This window comes from Talpa occidentalis, unplaced genomic scaffold (assembly GCF_014898055.3).
Source record: "Talpa occidentalis isolate TD23 unplaced genomic scaffold, MPIMG_talOcc4v2.1 talOcc4.13, whole genome shotgun sequence".
Lineage (NCBI taxonomy): Eukaryota > Metazoa > Chordata > Mammalia > Eulipotyphla > Talpidae > Talpa > Talpa occidentalis.
Window position 1 is genome coordinate 75,014,586 of NW_023601322.1, and position 24,216 is coordinate 75,038,801.

Sequence of the window (24,216 nt, forward strand, 5' to 3'; positions counted from 1 at the left end):
TACAAGCAGTCTGTAGATGCGAGTAAATGTCACTCTTTGCTCCATTCCCTGTTCTTTCCTTTGCAGGGAATATAGCTTTAAACCTTATACCTCTTCTTCTTTCTTTTGTTTGCTTAACTATTCTCTTAACCCCCAACTCCTAACTCAAAATTGTGCCATTTTTTTCAGCATCCCACTCAAGTTACACCTCTTCAGTTATGTTGAATAAACTTAAACTTGGAATGTTATAAATACATCTTGAAAGCATAAGACAAGTTAATTAACCTAAGACAAACAGTTGTGAACCGTCTGAATGTACAGTGCAGGATTAGTTGGTAATGGAGCACACTTTCTTTCCAAAAGAAAGAACCAAAAGAGAACTTTTGGTTTCCTAAATGAAGATCATTACATAATAAAGATGTTTGTATAAAGGAGCAAAGACTATGCATTGGAGCAAAGAAAGTTTGTTCAATAAATGGTGCTGGGAAAACTGGGTCGCTACATGCAAAAGAATGAAGCTTGACCACTACCTCACACCGTACACAAAAATCAACTCAAAATGGATTAAAGAACTAGACATAAGACCTGAAACCATAAAATATATAGAAGGAAATATAGGCGAAACACTACGTGATTTGCACATCAAAGACATCTTTACAGACACATCACCCAAAGCAGTGATAGTGAAGGCAAAGATAAACAGCTGGGACTACATCAAATTAAAGAGCTTCTGCACAGCAAAAGAGACAATAACAAAAACAAAGAGAAACCCCACCAACTGGGAGAACATTTTTGCACCCAACACTAATGATAAAGGACTGATCACAAAAATCTGCAAAGAGCTGATGAGACTCAACAACAACAAAGAAAATAATCCAGTCCAAAAATGGGCAGAAGAGCTAAAAAGAAACTTCTCTGAAGAGGAAATGCAAATGGCCAACAGGCATATGAAAAAATGTTCAACATCACTTGTCATCAGGGAAATGCAAATCAAAACTACCATGAGATACTATCTTACACCAGTGAGAATGGCACATATTAAAAAAACTAGCAACAACAAATGTTGGCGAGGGTGTGGAGAAAAAGGAACTCTTCTGCACTGTTGGTGGGAGTGCAAACTGGTCCAACCACTATGGAAAGCTGTGTGGAGATTTCTGGACCTACTAAACATAGAGCTTCCATATGATCCAGCAATTCCACTCCTAGGTATTTACCCAAAGGACACAGAAACATCAATTCCAAAGAACACCTGCACCCCTATGTTTATAGCAGCACTGTTTACAATAGCTAAGCTTTGGAAACAACCCAAATGCCCAAAAATAGATGACTGGATCAAGAAGATGTGGCACATATATACCATGGAATATTACTCAGCATTCAAAAAAGATAAACACATGCAATTTGCAGCAACATGGATGGCGCTGGAAGGGATCATGCTCAGCGAAATAAGCCAAAAAGAAAAAGAAAAATACCGGATGGTCTCACTCATAGCAGGAATCTAGAAAACTTAAATAAGGGACCAGGAAAATGAATAACTATAAGAAAGTGAAAATCAAAATCAACAAAAAACTATGAACCAGAGACACTTTTAGGGGGGCGGGGGCGGGAGGGGAGGGATTGGGTCAGAATGGGGGGGCTGCAATTGTATGGGGAATATAACAATAAAAAAAAACAAAAACAAAAACAAAAAAAATAAATAAATACAAAAAAAAAAAGATGTTTGTATAAACTTATGTAACATTTTCTCTAAAATTTTGTTTAAAATATTGATAGATCTCATTGTCGTTTGTTTTCATAGAACTCTTTTTGGGGTTTGTTACCTTAAATGTGGTAGGGAAATTTTTTTAACACTTATTTTTATTATTTTTTTTTATTGAGGTAACATTGATTTACAACACTGTATGTGATTCAAAGGCACAGACCTCCTCAGATACATATCACCACAACACATAGGGAAATTTTTTGAGCTGAGTATGTTTCAAACTCTTTTGTCTTTCTAGTTTTTTCCCTCAACTATATAGAAAATCTTTCCTTTTTGAGAAAAACATTTATCTTTGAAATATTTTTCACATTGAGGAAAGAAATAGAATTATATATGCATATATAGATGTCCTATTTTGATAGTAATAAATGTAATGTGTATATATTTTACAGTAAAAATAGAATATCTGATAAGTGCTAGAAATGTTTTTACAGAACTGTGAAATGTATCTCATGATTCTGAATTTGTTTCAGCCTGAAAAATATCCGGAACCTAGTGATACAGATTTTCAGACAATGTTAAGTTCTCATCTAAAATTCAAGGTTCCATCATCTCACCAGAAGCATGTTTTTGAAAGTAATGCAGATAAATCAGTTACCAAAGTTCTACTGCCTCAGCCCCTGGAACCTGTATTGGTAAGCTCTGATCTTTCATTAAGTAATTCTTTTTTTTTTTAAAGATTTATTTTATTCATTTGCATACAAGATCTGGGGGGTAGGCTAGAGGAGTGAGAGGTGAGAGGATTGACCAGAGACCGAGTAGGAAGCAGAACAGGCGGTCTACTGAAATACAGTGGGTGCTGAGGGGAGCAGTGGGTGAGACAGGAGAGGTCTGCTGCACCATATGGGTTAGCTCCCTGGCCAGGGATTGAACTGGTGCCGCTGTGGCTTCTGATAGCTTGATAGTGCTGAGACTTAACCCCTTGTACCACCAGGGAGGATCCTCATTAAGCAATTCTCGAAAAGATTATAAAAAGAAAATATACTTTGGGAAGACTTAAATATGTAAAATTTCTTAACAAATCTAGGAAAAATACAGAGAAGTTATATGCTTACAGCTGTATTTAGGTAGAGGTTTTTAAAATGGACTATAATTGATAATTGTGTTAATTGGGACCACTGGGAAGCAGACACTGAGATGGGATTAAACAGGTCAAGTGGTATTGGAAGGGATAATACCTTAGAAGCGAAAGCAGCAAGGAAGCAGGATTGGGCAGGAATAGTCTTAGTCCTCAATGTAGATCTAACAGAAGCTCTCCCAGTGTGAAGGTATGGAATAAAGATTCCAATTCAAGAATCTAATATTGGCCTGATATTCTCAGACGTTGGCAGTTGGCTGAGGGTTACCCAAGAAGATGATTGCCCTAAACAGAAAGCTGAAGCAGATTCTAAAGATGTTGCAGTGCAGGTTATAGGATAAATGCTCTCCTTGCAGTGGATCAGAGAGTTTCTTAGAATAACTGTAGCTGGATAGTTTCTTTGTTCTAGGAAATGTGAACATCACACCTCTTTGACTGCCACAAGGATAATAATGATAATATTATTATCATTAGCTATCATTATTATCATTCTCCAAGCTCTTTTTTACATATAATACTGTGTAGACTTTGCACAACAATTTCTAGGGGTAGAGTAATCACCATTGTTCAGATGAAGAAGTTAAAAGATTATATGGCTAATAAATTAGAAAGACAATATATTCAGTGTACCAGGTAAATTTAACCATACAATTTTTTTGATAAAAATTTTCCTAATAAATCATTCCAGATTATGTCTTGAACAAACAACTAGTTTAAGAGATATTAAGCCCCAGAGAGAAAAGAGTGAAACAAAGGCAGAGAGGAAAGAAAGAAAAAATAAATCTAATATAAACTTTCCTATGTTTAAGTTTTAACGGATTTTAGGTTCCCAGCTTGACAACATATAATAGACACCAGTTCAAAGAGATTTATCAGAGCAACATAATTGTCTCGTGGACTCTAAAAGCTGAAAAGACAGCTGATTGCTAGAAATAAAGCTACTTGTCTTCCATTCTTTGACAAATCTCTATCATTCTGTTACTCTGTTCTTCTTGCTTCGTCTTTGCTCTCCCAGGTACTGTCTCTCAGTTACAAACTCTTTCTCTTTCATCACCTTTATCTGTCTTGATTTCATGCTCTCTCTCTGCCCTTCGTCTCTCTGACTGTTTCTCTGTCAATCTTTCTGTCTTTCTACTCCTGGTCTCTGTTGATCTGTCTTCTCCATCTCTCTCTTCTTTGGCTTCCTCGCTTTCTCTTCCACTGCCGTCTGTTTCCCCATCCTTCATCAGGCTCCTGTTCTTCCTCCTCCTCCTCTCCTCACCCATCACCCTCCTCTCCCAGTCTGTCCTTTGTCTCTCTCAAACTTATCAGTTCTCTCTTCTTGTCTTTCTTGTCACTCTCACCTCCTTTACTTATCAACTTGTCCCTCTGTCTTCCTCTTTGCATCATCAAGAAATAGAAATCCATTGTGTATCCTATTTTATAATTTCTTTAGCTTGATGTTCCGTAAATGAAATACCTATGTGCATTTAAACTTACACATTTTATACAATTCTTGCTATATATAGGTTTTAACAGCTCTAGAAATAATCCCTTTCCATAAAAAAAATACAATAATATACTAGGAATCAAATGATAGAAGTAACATGCTTTTCTTGGCAGTTAACAAAGATAATAAAAGCACCATTTCCTAAATCAAAACTTTTTTTTTTTAAGATTTTTTTTTTTAATTTATACAAGAACTAGGATACAGGCCAGAAGAAAGGGAGGGTGAGAGAATTCACCAGAGACAGAGCGGGGAGCAGAACAGGCAGGCAGACCAAAAACTGCTAAGGGGAGCAGCAGGCGAGACAGGAGAGGTCTGCCGCACCATGTGGGTATTTCCCTGGCAGGTCGAGAATCGAACCGGCACTGCAGAGGCTGCGGACAGCTTCACAGCACAGCGCTCAACCTGCTGCACCACCAGGGAGGCCCTCCTAAATAAAAACTTTAATTAGCTTTTTTCCCTAAAATAATAGTGATTTCAACCAAAGTATTCTCATATATTTGTGCCACATAGAATTCTCAAGTCAATATATTCCTTAGGCGCCTATGTAGTAGTTTGAAATTTAATTAGCAAATAAAATTTTTATAAATATGACACATTATGATATCTATTAATTTTAAATTGCATTTTTATACTGCATAAAATAGTTTATTTCTTTCTGCTTTTCAATCCCCTTTTCCACAAAATATTGATAGAAAATAAATTCCAGTACTCCTGATAAGAAAAGCAGAGGCCTGTTAACAAGTACTCCATCTTCCCAAACAGCTGGTTTAGTGGTAAGTGTTAGCCTTTGGAATTTGTAATATCTATTTTCTGGCTCCCCCTCCTTCCCATTATTATATTTCTGTCACATCAGGAAGTATTGCAAAGAGATTTTACTTTCTGCATTTTTCTGTTATATAGAGGCATTTTCACTAGAAGTATTCTGTATACTGCTATACATAAATGAAAGAAAGATTAAAATACTACAGCACTAGCCAGGGTTCTTTTCCTCTTCCCCCTCCTCCACTGTACCTTCTCCTTGTAGTAAAGTTAAATACAAAATACAAAGTTCACCATTTTAACCATTGTCCAGTGAATGATTCAAATACATTCATGTTGTTGTGTCAACATTGCCACCATCCATATGCAGGACATTTTTTATCTGGCAAAACTGAAACTCCATTCCCATTAAACAATAACTCCCCAATCCTGTCTCCCTCAATTCCTGATAAGCACCATTTTACCTTATTTCTCTTTGAATTTGATTGCTCTAGGTACTCCATATAAATGTAATCATACATTTGTCCTCTTGTGTCTAACTTATTTCACTTACCACAGTGTCTTCAGATTTCATCCATTTTGTAGCATGTGTCGGAATTTTCGTCCTTTTTTTAAGGCTAAATAATATCCCATTGACTATATATACCACACTTTGTTTATTCCCTTGATTTGTCTAAGAATATATGTGTTGTTTCCACCTTTGGCTATTGTGAATACTGCTGCTACTAATATAAGAGTATGTAAATAATTCTTCATGTCCCTGTTTTCCATTCTTTTGGTTATAAACCCAGAAGAGGATTTGCTGGATCACATGGCAATTCTCATTTTACTATTTTGAGAAATTGCCATACTGTTTTCCATAAAAATAGTACTATTTTGTATTCCTACCAGCAATATTCAGGGGTTTCAATTTCTCACATCCTTGCCTACATTTGTTGTTCTTTTAAAATAATAATACTGATCTTCACAAGTGAGATGGTATCTCATTGTGGCTAGTGATATTGAACATCTTTTCCCATGCTTACTGGCCATAACTCTTTGGAGTTACGTCTGTTCAAGTCCTTTGCCCATTTTTTATCAGATTATTTACTTTTTTGTTGTTGAATTGTAGGAACTCTTTATATGTGCTGGATATTCACTCCTATCAGATAAATGGTTTGCAAATATTTCCCCCCATTCTTTTGGTTACTTTTTCATTTTGTTAATTGTGTCCTTTGATGAACAAAAGTTCCCTTAGCATATTTTTGAAGTTCATCCATGTTATAGCATGAATATAATGGATGAATGGTATCCTGCTTTTTTAATGGATGAATCATATCTCACTATAAGAATATTCACAGTTTTTTAATATTCACATTTAATTCACTAATTGATCAGTAATTTGGAATGAATAATATTGCTATGAACATTCATGTGAACATATGTTTCTTCTTCCTTGTATATACACCTGGAAGTGGCAACAGAATTGCTGGGTCACATGGTAACTGATACTTTTTTGGGAATTACTGTTAATAACAGCTTTATTGAGGTATAATTCATGTGATATATAATTTACCTATTTAGAGTTTAAACTTTACTGGTTTTTAGTATATTCACAGATATGTGCAATCATTGCCACAGTCAACTTTAGAACATTTTTATCACCTCAAAAAGAAGCCTCATTCAGTTCATCTGTTACAGACTTATTTCTCCATCCAACGATTCAGCCCTGTGTAATCAACAGTATACTCTCCATCTCTATAGAGATTGACATTTTTTATGAATGGGGTCTTTTGTGACTGGCATCTGTCATTTTGCATGAAGTTTCATCCATATTATAGTATGTACCATATGTACATATGGTACTTCTGTGTACCATAGAAGTTTCATCCATATTATAGTACTTTTTTCTTTTCATTGCCAAATAATAGTTCATTTTGTTGAGAGCCTTTTGGCTATTATGAATAGTGCTGCTGTAGGCATTCAGTTAAAAAGGGTTATGTCTGGATATTTGTTCTCTTTTCTCTTGGGTATACCTAGGAGTAAAATTGCTGAGTTTCATGGTAACTCTATGGTTGATCACTCGAGGAATGCTAGACTGTTTTCCAACATGGTTGATCCATTTTATATTCCCAGCAGCATTATGTGAGTGTCCTAAGTTGTTCATATTCTACCAACAATTATTGGCATCTTCTTTATAGGTACACCTAAAAATGAGTGGTATCTTGTTGTGACTTTGCATTTGGGTTTTTTTTTTTTTTTTTTTTAAAGATTGATTTATTTATTTATACAAGCACTGGGTACAGTCAGAAGCGCGGGAGGGTGAGAGAATTCACCAGAGCCAGAGCGGGGAGCAGAGCAGGCAGAAGGACCGAAGTACACTGCTGAGGGGAGCAGCGGGCGGCAGGAGAGGTCTGCGCGCCATGTGGGACCCTCCTCCAGTGGCCGGGGAGCAGCTGGGGATCGAACCGGCACCGCAGAGGCTTCAGGCAGCCTTGCAACCCAGCGCTCAACCACTGCGCCACCGGGGAGGCCCTGCATTTGGGTTTGATGGCCATTTGTGTCGACACATATTCTTTGCCCATTTTTGATTAGATTATTTGTCTTTGTTGAGTTGTATCTTTATTTTGTTTAGATATTAAATCCTTATGAGATAGATGATTTGCAAATATTTTCTCCCATTCTGTAAAGACTAGTATCTTTTAATAAAATACTTTTAAGAACTTTTAATAGCATGACATTTTTTTCTTTTTTAAATTTTCTTTTTATTCTTTTTAATTTTGTTTTGCTCTAACGTTGGTTTACGTTGTTTGTGTATTAATAGTATAGGATCTCCCCCACCAGGTGGTGTTACCACATCACACCTAACCAAGAAACCCAGAGTCCACTTCCTCCACACCTAGTGTAATTCCTCCACACCTTATTCTTGCCCCACCCTCTCCTTTTTCCTCTCAGGTAGCCTCAGTTCTGTAGTCAGCTTTCTAATGTTAGTTCTTAGTTTGACTTCATCTGACCATTTGTTTTCTTTATATTCCACATATAAGTGATACCATCTGGTAATTGTCTTTCTTCTTCTGATTTATTTCACTTAACATAATGCCCTCCAGCTCCATGCAAGTTCCCACAAATGGCAAGATTTTATCTTTTTTGATAGATGAGTAGTGTTTCATTGTATCCGTATATCACATTTTACTAATCCATTCATCTGTATTTGGGCACTTAGGTTGTTTCCATAGCTTAGCTTTTATATATAATGATGCAGTGAACATGGGAATGCATGATTCTTTTTGAATTAATATTATTGTATTTTTCTGGTAGACACATAGGAGTGGAATTTCTGGGATATATGGTAGATCCATTTGTAGTCTTTTTTTTTTTTTAAAGATTTATTTATTTATTTATATAAGCACTGGGTACAGTCAGAAGCGCGGGAGGGTGAGAGAATTCACCAGAGCCAGAGCAGGGAGCAGAGCAGGCAGAATTACCGAAGTACAGTGCTGAGGGGAGCAGCGGGCTGCAGGAGAGGTCTGCGCGCCATGTGGGACCCTCCTCTGGTGGCCGGGGAGCAGCTGGGGATCGAACCGTCGCTGCAGAGGCTGCGGGCAGCTTCGCAACCCAGCGCTCAACCGCTGCGCCACCGGGGAGGCCCACCATTTGTAGTCTTTTGAGAAACCTCCATGTTGTTTTTTATAAGGGCTGAACCAGTCTACATTCCCATAACAGTGTAAGAGGGTTCCTTTTACCCTTATATCCTCACCAGCACTTGTTTCTGTTCTTTTTCATATAGACAATTGTCACAGATGCGAGTTGGTATTTCATTGTAGTTTTGATTTGCATTTACCTGATAATAAGTGAAGTTGAACATCTTTTCGTGTGCCTGTTGGCTATCTGTATGTCCTCTTTGGAGAACTGCCTATTTAGCTTTTCTGCCCCATTTTTTTGATTGGGTTATTTGTTTTCTTTTTGTTTGTATGAGTTCTTTATAGATCTTTGATTTTAGCCCCTAGTCAGATGTATTTTGTATAAATACTTTCTCCCATTCTTCAGAGTATCTTTTGGTTATATTGAGTTTCTTTTGCTGTGCAGAAACCTTTTAGTTTGATGTAGTCCCAATTATTTTTTTTCTCTCTTGTTACTCTTGCTGCTGGAGACAAATCCAAAAAGACATCTATGAAGCCTATATCATGGAGTGTTTTGCCTATGTTTTCTTATATATATTTTATGATTTCAGATCTTACATCCAAGCCTTTTCTATTTTGAATTGATTTTTGTATATGGTGTGAGATAGTGGTCTAGTTTCATTCTTTTTTTTTTTTGTTTGTTTGTTTGTTTGTTTGTTTATTTATTTATACAAGCACTGGGTACAGTCAGAAGTGCGGGAGGGTAAGAGAATTCACCAGAGCCAGAGCGGGGAGCAGAGCAGGCAGAAGGACCGAAGTACACTGCTGAGGGGAGCAGCGGGCGGCAGGAGAGGTCTGCGCGCCATGTGGGACCCTCCTCCGGTGGCTGGGGAGCAGCCGGGGATCGAACCGGCGCTACAGAGGCTGCGGGCAGCTTCGCAACCCAGCGCTCAACTGCTGCGCCACCGGGGAGGCCCTAGTTTCATTCTTTTGCATGTGGCTGTCCAGTTTTCCTAACACCACTTATTGAAGAGGCTTTCCTTGCTCCCGTGTATATTCTTGACTCCTTTGTTGTAACTGTCCATGTAGAGATAGGTTTATTTCTGGCCTCTCAATTCTATCCCATTTGTCTATGTGTCTATTTTTGTTTTAGTGTCATCCTGTTATGATTATTTTAGCTTTGTAATGTAGTTTGAATGGCTTGACATTTAAGGTCTACATTTTGATACAAAATAAGTCTGAAACTAATGGCCCTTTGGCTCAGTCCACTATTTGCTTCCACCTAATGACCTGTAGAGACCCCTCAATTATATGTTATCAGACATTGGCTGGTCAGCCTTAAAAAAAATTAGTTGACCTGAGGACTTGGAGAAGTTTTCATTTTTTCAGGGTCTCGCTTTAATATGAGCTTCCTAACACTGTTCCAAGATACACATGGATTGGCATGAAATTGTTCTGTTCTCCTAAATGGGATAGTAACTAGGCAAGTTCAGCCTTCCCTCCCCCAAGTCCCTTTACCCAGTACAGCTCTGACAGTCCATTCTAGGCATCCACATATGTGGTCTGGCAGGTTCAGTCCAGATTATTCTAGTCAGATCTAGCTGGTCAAGTTGCCAACGCCTTTTGGAATCCCAGCCTAGAGATTATAGATCACAAGTTTTGTAAACATTTTGAATTTAATGTAGAAAAAGGTGGTGATTTCTGATAGAGATATGGATATGGTGTTCAGGAATGAGTTCTGTATTAGAAATTTAAAAATCTCTGGTAGGCAAAAAGAAGTCAAGGGTAGAACACTACGAAAGGCTGAAATTTAAGGGAAGAACTGGTGATATTTTTCCAGGAGGAATAGTTACTGAGTAGATGTGTTTCATGTAGGAGACACTTGATAAATCTTTGTTGGATGAACAAATAGGAAAAAAAATCACATGATGCTGTAGCAAACAAAAATTCCTATTTAAAAATAATTTTAAAGCTAAAGAGTATTATAATCTTCTTTATAGATTGATTTGTCCCCAGTTAAAAATACATCTTTCGAAGAACTATTTCCAAATATCAGCAATTATGTTAATTCAAATGAAATCGTTCCTGTGTCAAGTTTGCAAGAAAATTCTTCAAATAAGGTAGTATTTTCAATTTTTCTTCAGTTTACTGAAATAAATTATTGTTGTTATATTAAATATGTTGCATATGTGATATTATAAGAAGTATGAAACTTAAGTAAGGCTAACATCATCTACATGCAAATGATGTAGATCAGTTATAATATTAAATAAAGGATATTAGGCTGCTATAACCAAAACACTTCACATTATCAGATCTTGGGAATATTAAACAACTAGAGAAAACAGTATTTTGATCCAAAATTCATTTTTTTGTCTGTACATATAAATTGTGGTCACCAGCCACATTATGCTAAGATAAATATATGGGAGTACTATGTTATAGTAATGAAGAAAACATAAGACTCATGACAAAGAGCCATGGGTTTGGAATGGTAGTAAAGAGAGGCAATGAACAGAGAAAGAACAGAGGGACAGGGGAAGGAAAGAGAAAGAGACAGAGAAAAGGAGAGTAGGGACACAGAGAGAGTAAGACAAAAAGGGAAAGAGAAAAAGAAATAAAGAGGCAGAGCTTTAATGATGCTTTGTAGTTCAGTGTAGCTAGATATTTTTGATGTTTCTGGAGTGAGGATGGGGAACTGGGTGGTGAAGAGAAAGCTGTTCATCTTAAAGAGTCTTAAATCCGTATTGAAGAATTTCAGTTTTTTTCCTAAGAGGGGCAAATAAAGGATTGTGAACAGGAGATGATTATTAGATGTTCTTGTGTCAGTACTTTAGGGAATAAGTTGGGGAAAAGTGGGAAGCGAGGAGGCAAAAACTTAAGCAGCACCATCTTTGGTAGAGAGAAGAAATTTGAATGGACTAAATTTTCCTCCATGACTGGCTTATTGCACTTAACATAATATCCTCTGGTTCATCCATGTTGTACTGTAGTTTAAGATTTCCTTCCTTTTTAAAAGCTGAATAATACTCCAATGTATACTCCAATTTTTAAAAAAGATTTATTTATTTATGCATATAAGAACTGGGGTATAGGCCAGAGGTGTGTGTGTGGGGGGGGGGTTGGTCAGAGGATTCACCAGAGACAGATTAGGGAACAGAACAGGCAGACTGACTGAAATACACTACTGAGGGGAACAGCAGGCGAGGCAGAAGTCTGCCAGGCCATATAGGTAGCTTGCTGGCCGGGGATTGAACTTGTTCTGCAGTGGCTGTGGATAGCTTCATAGGTTGCTTCTTAACCCTTTGAACCACCAGGGAGGCCCTCCTATTATTTTTTTTTCCCCCTTTTGAGGAATCCCTTCATTTGTTGTTTCTACATTTTGGCTATTGTGAACAGTGGTGCGATGAACAGGGAAATGTTAATATCTCTTTGAAATTCTCATTTCTATTATAAGTTTTCTTATTTTATAGATAATTTATACTAATCATGGTAAATTATGCTAACAAATAACTTGAAAATAGTAGTGGCTAAAGTGGCATAGGAATATTTCTTGATCATGCTATACTTCGACTGAATTGACTGAACTGTAGTTGTCAGGATAATCACCTAGAAACTATGCCAGGGGGAAAAAAGTTCAAAAGGTCTTACATTGGCAATTAAATGTTCTGACCTGGAAGTTATATTCATTCCTTCTGCTCAAAACTCATTGTCGAGTATATCACATGGTCTCACTGAACCACAAGGGTGCCAGGAAGTAACTTCTCCAAGAAAAACCAAAAATCATTGAGAAACAATACTCAGGACCACAGTTATGTGGTTAAAAACTTTCCTTCTATTTCTAGTTTGTTATGATGTGAATATGTTTCTTCCTAATTTTCCCCCTATCTATTGGGTATATTACTTCCATCTTGACATTTTTCTCTCTGCTCTTTGATGGTAGCTTTCCACTGTCTTTTGAGTTCCATCTTGCTGTCACAACTTTGCTGTTAGCTTGTCATTTACTTGCAAATTATATATATGCAAGGAAGGGTTAACTCAGCAGGTCTGTGCATTCCCAAGGTCCTCAGAACTAGCCTATGGCAAGGCTATTAGGAAATGACCTGTGAGTTTTGGCATATTCTGCCTTTCATTAATTTGTTATAGTTTGGTAATTTCTTCAGTACTTCCCTCCTCATCATCTCCGTATGTCCTGAAATATGTCAGGTACTTTATGCTAAAATTTGATTTATGGTGAATACCTATTTTCGATACCTGTGGCCTTTGGACCATCTCATATCAGTTTGACCTCTGGGGACTGACATCTGAGCAATGAGATCAGTCATGTAGGACTGTTTGTGTTTGTGTCTGACTACAGAAAAATACCCTAATATCAAGGCTTGCTGAATTTCCCTAATTGGCAACACTTTGCACATGGGAGTATTATATGCTGTCCATATGACTCATCTAGGAGATGATAACTGAAAGCTTGTCCTCTGGGATTCAGCCTCTATGCCTTTTCTCCTGGCCTCTACCCTTTGTGCCTTTTCCCTTTGCTCATCTTAATTTGTATTCTTTTGCCGTAGGAAGTTATAACTGAATAAAGCATCTTTTCTGTATCTATCTTCTCTGTACTTCTAGTGAAGCATTGTGCCTGAGGGTGGCCATGGTGACTGTAGATCTTTTATTTCTGGCTTCTTTTAAGTTCTCCTTATTTTGGGTGTGCCATAATTTTACTGGAGTGGGTATATAAATGGATTCATATTTTTGTTAGCTGCTCTACCTTAATTCTAATTTTGCTTGGGATTTTAGGTCTGAATCTTTGGGCTCATGTCTCACATCAACTTGGGAATTTCTTAGTTGTTTTCTCTGGAATGGTAATTAGCAAATGTTAGGCCTCTTTCTGTCCTCCATATCTTTCAAGCTTTCTCTTTTTTTTTCATTTAATTGTTGTATTCTGGGTAATTTCTTCAGTATTTTTTTCTGTAAAAGTGTCTAGTGCTAGTGGATTTTTTATTTCAATTATTTTATTTTTCCTTTCAAGAAGTCCTAGTTTCTTTCTCAAAGGACTTTTCATTTTTGATAATCTCATTGTTTCCACATTCATGAGATTTTAATTAATTCTTTGATAATTTCATACATTTTTATTCTGTTTTAATGTGATATTTCTAATATAAGATGTTCAGGGGCTTAAGTTCATTGTTTGACATTTCTATACAGTCATACCCATGGTAGCTTGTTTTCTTGTAAGTTTGATACTTTCTCGTTACTGTTGTAATGAAATTTTAGGGGGAGCTAAGGTGAATTTTGTCTGTCATATCTGCTTGGAACTATTGTAAGCTGAATCTTAAAGAATACTTGATGTCTATCCTGATCATTTATTTTCTTGATCTTATGTGATAAGAATTTTTTTTTTAATATTTTTTTTTAATAGAGGCATGTTTTTATTTTTTATTTATTTATTTATTTGTTTGTTTGTTTTTTGTTTATACATGCACTGGGTACAGTCAGAAGTGCGGGAGGGTGAGAGAATTCACCAGAGCCAGAGCGGGGAGCAGAGCAGGCAGAAGGATCAAAGTACACTGCTGAGGGGAGCAGCGGGCGGCAGGAGAGGTCTGCGCGCCATGTGGGACCCTCCTCCGGTGGCCGGGGAGCGGCCGGGGATCGAACCGGCGCTGCAGAGGCCACGGGCAGCTTTGCAACCCAGCGCTCAACCGCTGCGCCACCGGGGAGGCCCTTATGTGATAAGAATTTTATGCACTTAAATTGGAGACCCATTCTCCTAAGAGGGTTTTTTTTTTTTTTTTTTTTTCAGTTTCTACTAGCTCTAGCTAGAGTTTGGTATCAATCTGGGACTAAGTATTATCATTCATAAGGAAGGGGTGGTATGAAGGATGAGAGGATGAGTAGAGTTTTACCAAGAAAACTGTGATACTGTTCAATGACAGAAGGTTAGAAAATGAGTGCTGGCAAAAAAAATAGATGTCCACCACAGATGATGATTTGAATTTTACAGAAGAGATGTCTATATAGGCTTTACTTAAAATGGGAGGAGCCCTTGATAAATACATATCTTTTTATGTCTGAGTTCTAAACAGCAAGATTTATCATTTCTTTTTTTTTCAAAGATTTATTTATTTATGCATACAAGAACTGGGGTACAGGCCAGAGATGTGGGGAGTGAGAGGATTCACCAGAGACAGAGTGGGGAGCAGAACAGGCAGATTGACTGAAATACACTGCTGAGGGGAGCAGCAGGCAAGTCAGGAGAGGCCTGCTGTGCCAAGTGGGTAGCTCCCTGGCTGGGGATCAAGTAGGTAGCTCCCTGGCCGGGGATCGAACTCGTGCTGCAGTGGCTGCGGATAGCTTCATAGGTTGCGTCTTAACCCCTGGCGCCACCAGAGAGACCCACGATTTGTTATTTCTAGGAAATAAAGTATTTTATAGATTGTCTGCTTATGGGGAAAATTGTCAAAATTATCTGGGTTGGGAAATCTGGTGTTTGAGAATTAAATTTAAATTTGTGTTTCAATTCAGTAAATAATGCAAACTTTTTCTCCGACTGCTGTCAGAGAAATGTCAACTCTATCATTACTTTCTTTCATGCTTAAATAAGATATCTGACCTTTTCTGAACTTAAGTTTCCTTGTTTAAAAAATGACAATAGGGCCTCCCTGGGCCTCCCTGGTGGCGCAAGGGGTTAAGCACCGCACTATGAAGCAATCCACAGCCTCTGCAGCACGAGTTCAATCCCCGGCCAGCCAGGGAGAAACCCACATGGTGCAGCAGACCTCTCCTGTCTTGCCCGCTGCTCCCCTCGGCAGTATATTTCAGTCAGACTGCCGTTTCTGTTCCCCACTCTGTCTCTGGTGACTCCTCTCAACCCCCGCATCTCTGGCAATTACCCCAGTTCTTGTATGCATAAATAAATAAATCTTTTTTAAAAATTAGAGCTTCCCTGGTGGCACAGGGTTAGTCTCAATACTATCAAACTATTGCCAGCCACTGCAGCATGAGTTTGATCCTAACCAGGGTGCTACCCACATGGTGCAGAAGACTGTTTCTGTCTTGCCTGCTGGTCCCCTCATCAGTGTATTTCAGTACATCTGTCTGTTCTGCTCCCCAGTCTTTCTCTGGTGAATCCTTTCCACTCTCCGCACCTCTGGTCTATACCGCAGTTCTTGTATGCATAAATAAATAAATCTTTAAAAAAATGACAATAATATAATCTGACCTGCCTGGTTCTTGTGAATATTAAATAAGCCAATGTTTTAAAATGAATTTTAGAGTAAGCATTTCATAAATGCTTTCTATTGTTAATTTCCACGAAATTTGGAGATTGAGACTATGTGCCTTTGAAATAAAAGAGCAGAGAAATATAATACCTGAAAGAATTAGACAATATCTACTTTTTTCTTTTTCAGTTTCATTCAAATCCATCTGAAATATGTTGTATTATTAGAGCGTCACCAGGAACTAGACAAGTGAAAAGTAAAGGTGTTGTTTTAAAGAAGAAATACTCTCCTCCCAAAGATATTCCTCAAGGTACTGTAGTATGAATGCAGAGCCTACTTTTTTGAAGAGATAAGACATGGTTTGTAGCTGGTATTTATAACTGCCTTCCACTGCTATCTGCTCCATATCCTTTCTGCTTTCAGCAAGCACCTCAGCTTGTAGTGGTTTTCAAATATTGGGGTGAAACAAATCCTCTTTTTTGCAGTAAACCATCAGTAGACCTGCTTTGATAGTTTTGTAGTTTTCCATTGATCTTTTAACATGGTAATATTAAGAGATACTCTAAGGGATCTCCTGTATTTCAGACTTAATTTTCCTTGCATCCATTGTAGGGTAGTAGTCCAGTTTCCAGTTGGTAGTCAAGTCAGTGTTCTAGCCAGCAGAGTACCTTTCTTCTTCACCTATTGACTCTGAGACTTGAGAAAAAGTGGCCAGTTGGCAGCTTTAACTTCCAACTGGATGGAATTATTGCTGTGTCGCCTGGTGGAAACATTCCTCCTTTGAAACTAAGACCTCTAGGCCAGCAGAGCATAAATTTATGGGAACAGGAAGCAAAAATTTTGCCAGGGAGTAATAATGTTTTAAAACAAATTTTGGAGTAGAGTTGCCAGGGAGTAATATTGAGTGATTCCATTTCCATTTCCACCCCCTGATTTGGGCCTGTGAATCCTAATTAAAGGTGAAATGGCACCATATATGACAATTTTAAGTATATACAACCTCTGGAAAACCTTACCCAGTCCTGCAAGGTGTTGCCACCTATCTGGTACTGTAACTTTGTCTTCAAAATGCCATTTCACTATCCTGTCAAACCTGCTTCAGGATGGTGGGGAATATGATAAAACTAGTGAATTCTGTGAGTAGCAGCCTATTGCTGTGCTCTTTTTGCTGCTAAGTGAGTTCTTTGATCAGAAGCAATGCTGATGCCATGATGGGTGAATAAAACATTCTGTAAATCCTGTGGTGGTGGTTTTGGCAGATGCATTGTATGCAGGGAAGGCAAGTCCATATCCATATGAAGTGTCTATTCCTGGAAGAACAAAATGCTGCCCCTTCCATGCTGGAAGTAGTTCAATATAATTAGTTTGCCGCGAGTAACTAATGATGACTCTGTGGAATGGTGGCATACTGGGCACTAGGTGTCAGTCTCTACTGCTGACATGCTGTGTGCTCAGCAGTGGATGTAGCCAGGGTTGAGCTTGGGGCGTGGAAGTCCATTTTGCTGAGCCTGTATATAACCTCTTTCCCTGTCAACATCACCACTTTGTTTTGTTCATGAATTTACAGGGCTGGGGAAAAGGACTAACTGATGTTCACAGCACAGGTCATCTTATCCACTATTAAAACCTTCCTCTGGGGCCTCCCTCGTGGCGCAGTGGTTGAGTGCTGGCTTGCGAAGCTGCCTGCAGCCTCTGCAGCGCTGGTTCGATCCCTGGCTGCTCCCCGGACACTGGAGGAGGGTCCCACATGCCGCACAGACCTCTCCTGCCACCCACTGCTCCTCTCAGCAGTGTACTTCGATCCTTCTGCCTGCTCTGCTCCCTGCTCTGGCTCTGGTGAATTCTCTCACCCTCCTGTGCTTCTGACTGTACCCAGTGCTTGTATAAATAAAAAAATAAATCTTAAAAAAAAACCCAAAAAAAACCTTCCTCTGCTGAGATCACCCTTTAGTGACAATTTCCATGAGATGCAGATATCTTCACATGTTTTGCCCATTCAGAGAGATGAGTCCACATGCTTCTGCTCTAAATTTCCTTGAGACCAGTTTTCCAATCATGTTCCTTCCAAGTTCCTGACCATCCAGTTAAACTATTGGTCACAATTTGAATATAACCACTGTTGTGTGATCGGTATAGAATCACACATCTGGGCATTTCTCTCTCTTTTTTTTTAATGCACCTATTTCATGATTATTTATTTACTTAATTATTTGTTTTTAAACATCTTTTTTTTCCATAATATACTATTTCTCCCCTCAAATGCAGTCACCATAGTTTCCCACTACTTACGTGCCACAGTCTTCCACTACCCTCTACCACGCTCTCCTCCCCACTGTCATCAACTCTCCTCCTCACCTTCTCCCTCCCCTCCTGAATGTCTTATCTATGGTCTGATTTCAAGGGTCAGTCTTACAGTTTGTCTTTGATCCTTTGTTTAGTTTCCTCTAGATTCCACATATAAATGAAACCCTCTGGTATTTATCTTTCTTCTGGTTCACTTCACTTAGACTAACCCCTTCCAATTTCATCCTTGTTGGTGTAAATGGCATCAGTATCTTTACTGAACATTGTGTAGTATTCCATTGTGTATATGTACGACATCTTTTTGATCCATTCATCTGTTCTGGGACATTTAGGTTGTCTTGGCTGTTGTAAATAGTGCTGCTATAAACATAGGAATTTTGATTTAGTAATTTTTTGTACTTTGGGTAGATATGTAGAAGTGGAATTACTAAGTCATATGGTAAATTCATTTTTAGTCTTTTGAGTAATCTTCACACTTCTTTCCATAGGAGCTGGACCACTCTACTGTCCTACCAACAAAATAATAGTGTTCCTTTTTCTCCACATCCTTCTGGCACTCGTTGTGTTGTTTTTGGTTTTTGGTTTTTTATACGGGTATCTGGCCATTTCTCACTGCAACAAAGCAAATAACCAGGTGCACTGCTCAAAGTTTAACCTATTTGGAAGATATCTCTTCTCCATATTCCTTCAAAAATATCTCAGAAAGGAACTGTAGGTACTATAGCTGTCCACTTTCAGATATACCTCCATTTCATGCAGAGCCATCTGTAAACCAAGTTTTCTTTTCCTCTGTCAAGTGAGCCTAGAGACCTCCCCATCATGCCGTATGTGCAGATTGGAAGAGAGACAGTAATGTAGTAGTAGAAGGGGCCATGGGCATTTGGGCCGCTGCCTAGTGTAATTTACTTGTGCCATCAGGGCCTGCTTGAGCCCAAATTGTATATATCATTTCCATTTGGTAACAGAGAGCTGCTCTTCACAACCAACTTTATGGCTTACTGTATCACACAACACACAATTGATGATGGGCAGCTCAGCCCTCATTGTAACTTGGTGGCCTAAGGTTATTTGTTCAATGTCTACCATGACCCAGTGGCAGGCTGAAAGCTATTTCTCAAAATACAATAGTTATCCACAGAGGATGGCATGACTTTGCTCTAAAATCTTGAGACCCTGTGTTGTGATTCGTCTGTAGGCTCCAAACAGCATCTCTATTTGCCACTATCACTTCAGCATCATTAGAGTGACTGAATCAAATGGTACAAGTGGTACAGTATCTTGTACAGTAAGAACCTTCTCTTGTGGGACCTCTCAAAACTAGCAATTTTTTAGGTCATTTGCTAAGTGAACTGGAGTAATATACTCAAATGAGAAGCATGTTGACTCTGAAATCTAAAAAGGCTCACTAGGCATTATGCCTCTTGTTTGGTTGTAGGAGGAGCCAATAAAACAGATTCTCTTTCACCTCGTGAGGCGTAGCTCTCATATCCTTGAACCCCTAGAAGTTTTACTGAGGTGGAAAGAGATCCAGCAAATGCATTTCTCTGAACTTAGGAGAACCAGCAATTTGACTTCTAGGAATATATTCACTGTAATGTGTACATATGTTCATCAAAAAATATATACTAGAATGTTTATAGCAGATATGTTGATATTAGCTCCAAACTGAAAACTCTTCAAATGCCTGTCAATAGAAGAATAGATAAACTGTGGATGTTCATTCACTGGAGTGCTATCTATCGGTGAGATAGCAGTGAGAATCAACACAGACAGTTATATGCAACAGTGTTTTTTTTTTTCCCAAAGATTTATTGATTTATGCATACAAGAACTGGGACACAGGCCAGAGGTGGGGGTGGTGGTAAGAGGACCCATTAGAGACAGTGTAGAACAGAACAGGCAGATTGACCGAAACACACTGCTGAGGGGAGCTGCGGGCAAGACAGGAGAGGTCTGCTGCACCATGTGGGAATCTCCCCTGCTGGGGATTGAACTCATGCTGCAGTGGCTTCGGACAGCTTCACAGGCTTATATGTAACAGTCTTGATGACTCACATAAGAAACTAGACACAATAGAGTACATTTAATATTACTAGCATTTAGTACCAAAGTAGGCAAAATAAAGCTATGATAGAAATTATCTTAATGTCTGTTCTTGTTTGGAAGGAGGTATTAATAGGAAAGGGTGAGAAGAAGGAATTCTAGGTTGCTGGTAGTGTTTTTTTTCTGCATGGTTGTTACTGTTCTGCATGCTGGCTACATGCATGTGATGTTTATGAAAATCCATCAAGTTTATGAAAATACATCATACATATGTATGGTATACATATGTATACCATAATTCAGTAAAAGTTCAAAAATAAAAATAGAGAAACTTCTCTTAATTTTATCTTTTTTGATCTGGTATTAGTTTAAGCCATCGGGTAATATTACAACTTTGTGTTTAAGCATGCAACAAATCCAGATTTAAAAAAAATGTGTCTGGGATGTTCTTCTGAGTGTTCAGAAAAAATTTTCAGTTTAACTCGCAGAGAACCTCACCTGATGCATGTTGAACCAATTGTGCCACCTCCTGGCTTCTTTCTACCTCTCACCTCCTTTAGCAGCCTCCTCACTTAAATACTCCCTTTCAACCTCTGGTCACTTGTCTCTGCCTTTCCTTTAGTAAAAATAGCAGAGCCCCAACCTAACTAATGATCATATTATTTTAAACACACAGCAGCCTATTTTTAGTCCTGGCATTTAATGTTTTAGCTTATTTGGCAGTAATCTAATCAGGACTAGGTGCTGCTCACTTTTGATGGTCTAGGACCCCTGTTCAGTATGCTGCTTGTTCATTAGCAACTGGTACTATGCTGACTAAAGAGGAAATTGTGGTGAAAGTAAACCACTGGAGGAATCTAAAAGAGTTGGGATAGAGGAGATAGATTAGGTAAGTAGAGGTACAAAAATGGTGACAGCCAGATAGAACACATCTAGTCAAGGATTTCTCGATCTGTGGTCTCTCATCATCTGCACCAGAATCACTGCAGACCTGATACATCATAATCTCTAGATATAAGGCACTGCAATCTCAAGGTGCTGACCTTTCAAAGTGATTCCAATAAGTACTAAGATTTAAGAACATATAATGACCTAGTCTATTTTACATATAATAAAAATGACCTGGCCAACTTGATAAGTGACTTATCCAAGTTCATGCAGTTAATTACCGACTGAATCAGAACTAGAACTCAGTATTTTTAGTGTTTCTCAGTAGTTTGTGTATTTGTCAAAGAGGTGATGGGAGGTAGAGTATGTTGGACTCTTGAGTTTCCCAGATTATCTAGACAGAGAAGTTTTGCTTCTCTTTGTTTTACACATTAAGCGTCAGTATGCTATTTTTTTTAAAAGATTTATTCATTTATTAATACAAGCACTGGGTACAGCCAGAAGCGCAGGAGGGTGAGAGAATTTACCAGAACCAGAGCGGGGAACAGACAGGCAGACTGACAAAAGACACTGCTGAGGGGAGCAGCGGGCAGCAGGAGAGGTCTGCGCGCCATGTGGGACCCTCGCCAGCAGCTGGGATCGAACCAGCGCTGCAGAGGCTGCGGGCAGCTTCACAGCCCAGCGCTCAACCGCTGCGCCACGGGGGAGACTGGTCAGTATGCTATTTAAATAGAGATATTGGGGCCTCCCTTTGCGCAAGGGGTTAAGCACTGCACTAAGAAGCAATCCGAAGCCTTTACAGCACAAGTTCGATCCCCGGCCTGCCAGGGAACAACCCACATGGCAAAGCAGACCTGGCCTGTCTCGCCTCTGCAGCACAAGTTCGATCCCTGGCCTGCCAGGGAGCAACCCACTTGTGAAGCAGACCTCCCCTGTCTCGCCCACTGCTCCCCTCAGCAGTGTATTTCAGTCAGTCTGCCTGTTCTGTTCCCCACTCTGTCTCTGGTGAATCCTCTCATGCCCTGCATCTCTGGCCTGTGCCCCAGCTCTTGTATGCATAAATAAATAAATCTTTAAAAAAAAGAAATTTATTTTATTTTATTTTGCTGAGAAGAGGCTAGAGCAATTAGTTTTATAGGCCTTAAAATTTTAACAATAGATTGGAATTTTAAATCAGTCAACAGATATGCATTAGGCACTGCAGGATTAGCTAGGGAGATGACTACAGCCTTAGCCCTTCAGGGGCTTACAAGTTTAGTGATGAGATAGACCTCATGCTTTTCTGGAAGGTGATAGTCTAGAAATGGAAAACTATCTCCAGGAACCCAAGAGGGGATACTAACTTTTCTTTGAATTATCAAGAAAGATCTTCAAGCTAATATCTTCTGGAAAATCAGACAAAACCTATAACCTTAAATTAAGATTTTAAGATTTTTATTTTTAGATGGAGTTCCAGAACAGATGATTAATGGTAAGTCATAGATTCATATGTCGGGCCTCCCCTGGTGGCGCAGCGGTTGAACTCTGGGTTGCGAGGCTGCCTGCAGCCTCTGCAGCGCCAGTTCGATCCCCGGCCACTGACGATGGTCTCACAAAAAAAAAAAAAAAAATAGATTCATATGTCAAGCTAGGAAGTTAATAATGGCCTTCAACTGTATGTATATGTATACAATCAATTGCCTATATATACACCTGTATATATATATATATATATATATAAAATCAATGATAGGTTTGAGTTTTTAGATAATGTCAGGTAGAAGTATCATACCAAAGTATGACAGCTGACATGGAAAAAGATTGGCATATCCAAGGTAGGATAATGTAAATCACTTAAGAGTACAATGGCCCTAACTTCAAATTTCTTAAATCTTGTGAATTTTAGCTTTTTGCCTATAAAATTGGCACAATATTAGTTCTTACCTCAGAGTTGTTTCAAGGATTATAGATAATCTATATAAGGTGTCTGATTTCTATCCACTCACTATGCACTAGTTATTATTTGCTTCTGTCAGATTAGGGTAATTCCTCAAGTCTACTCACTATATTTCCCTTTGCAAACTATTTCTTTGTTTTTATAAAGTTGCAAAAAGTCTAAAATATGTTACTGAATTTGATGGTAAATTTGGTTATGCCATCTCATGTAAGGAATATATCAGATAAGGCTCCTGACCACCTTTGACTATGCAGGTGCTTCTCTTTTTTTTTTTTTTTCTCCTTTTCCTAACACATATGTCCTCTCCAAAAAAAAAAATATATATATATAATATATATATATATATATACACACACACACACATATGTGTATGTATATACATATCGGATAAATGTGTATAGTCTTTAACAAAAACACATTGAGCTAGTACAAATATAGAGGTGACACAGGCTACTCTGTTCCTTGGGAAAAAGGAACTTTTTTTTTAAAGATTTATTTATTTATACAAGCACTGGAGGGAAGCGCGAGAGGGTAAGAGAATTCATCAGGGCCAGAGAGGGGAGCAGAACAGGCAGACTAACAAAGTGCTCTGCTGAGGGAAGCAGCAGGCGTGGCAGGAGAGGTCTGCGCGCCATGTGGGGACCCTTGCCCGGCCGCCGGGGATTGAACTGGCGCTGCAGAGGCTGCAGGCAGCTTCGCAGCCCAGCACTCAACCGCTGCGCCACTGGGGAGGCCCAAAAAAAAGGAACTTTTTGGATGCCATGAATACCTTTATAATCTGTTGTTTAGGTGCCAGATATCTCTAGAATAAGATGAGTTTTGCAATTGATTAGTTTATTCATTCAACACACATTTATTGAGTCTGAATGTCATGTGCTAGATGTAGTTAGTTGCTGGTAATATTCAGATAAAGACAATTGTCTTTAAGTGAAGTTTGTAATCTTACACAGAAAGTCAGATTTGTATGTATGTATGTCCATTGGAGGGAGAGGTGCTTTCATAAAGCTATATGTGGGACCCTATTGGGGAATATAGGGAAGGCATGCAGAGCAACCAGCATAAATAAATAAAGGTACAGAGGCTTAAAGCATCCTTGAGTAGCTGAGGAATTGAAAATAGTTGTGTTCAGGTATATGGAGATTGAACTCTCTGAGAAGGGAGTCTT

At 38.6% G+C, this 24,216-nt stretch overlaps 1 protein-coding gene across 2 annotated transcripts in view; it reads left to right on the plus strand.

Annotated features, from left to right (window-relative positions):
- The window catches only part of MEIKIN (meiotic kinetochore factor), a 99,384-nt gene that overhangs the window by 28,446 nt on the left and 46,722 nt on the right, over positions 1 to 24,216 (plus strand). For both annotated transcript variants that reach the window (XM_054694445.1, XM_054694446.1), the window contains exons 9-12: positions 2,215 to 2,376; positions 5,001 to 5,081; positions 10,667 to 10,786; positions 16,070 to 16,190. In XM_054694445.1, coding sequence (XP_054550420.1) covers positions 2,215 to 2,376; positions 5,001 to 5,081; positions 10,667 to 10,786; positions 16,070 to 16,190 — 484 coding nt within the window. The remainder of the gene's footprint in view (positions 1 to 2,214; positions 2,377 to 5,000; positions 5,082 to 10,666; positions 10,787 to 16,069; positions 16,191 to 24,216) is intronic.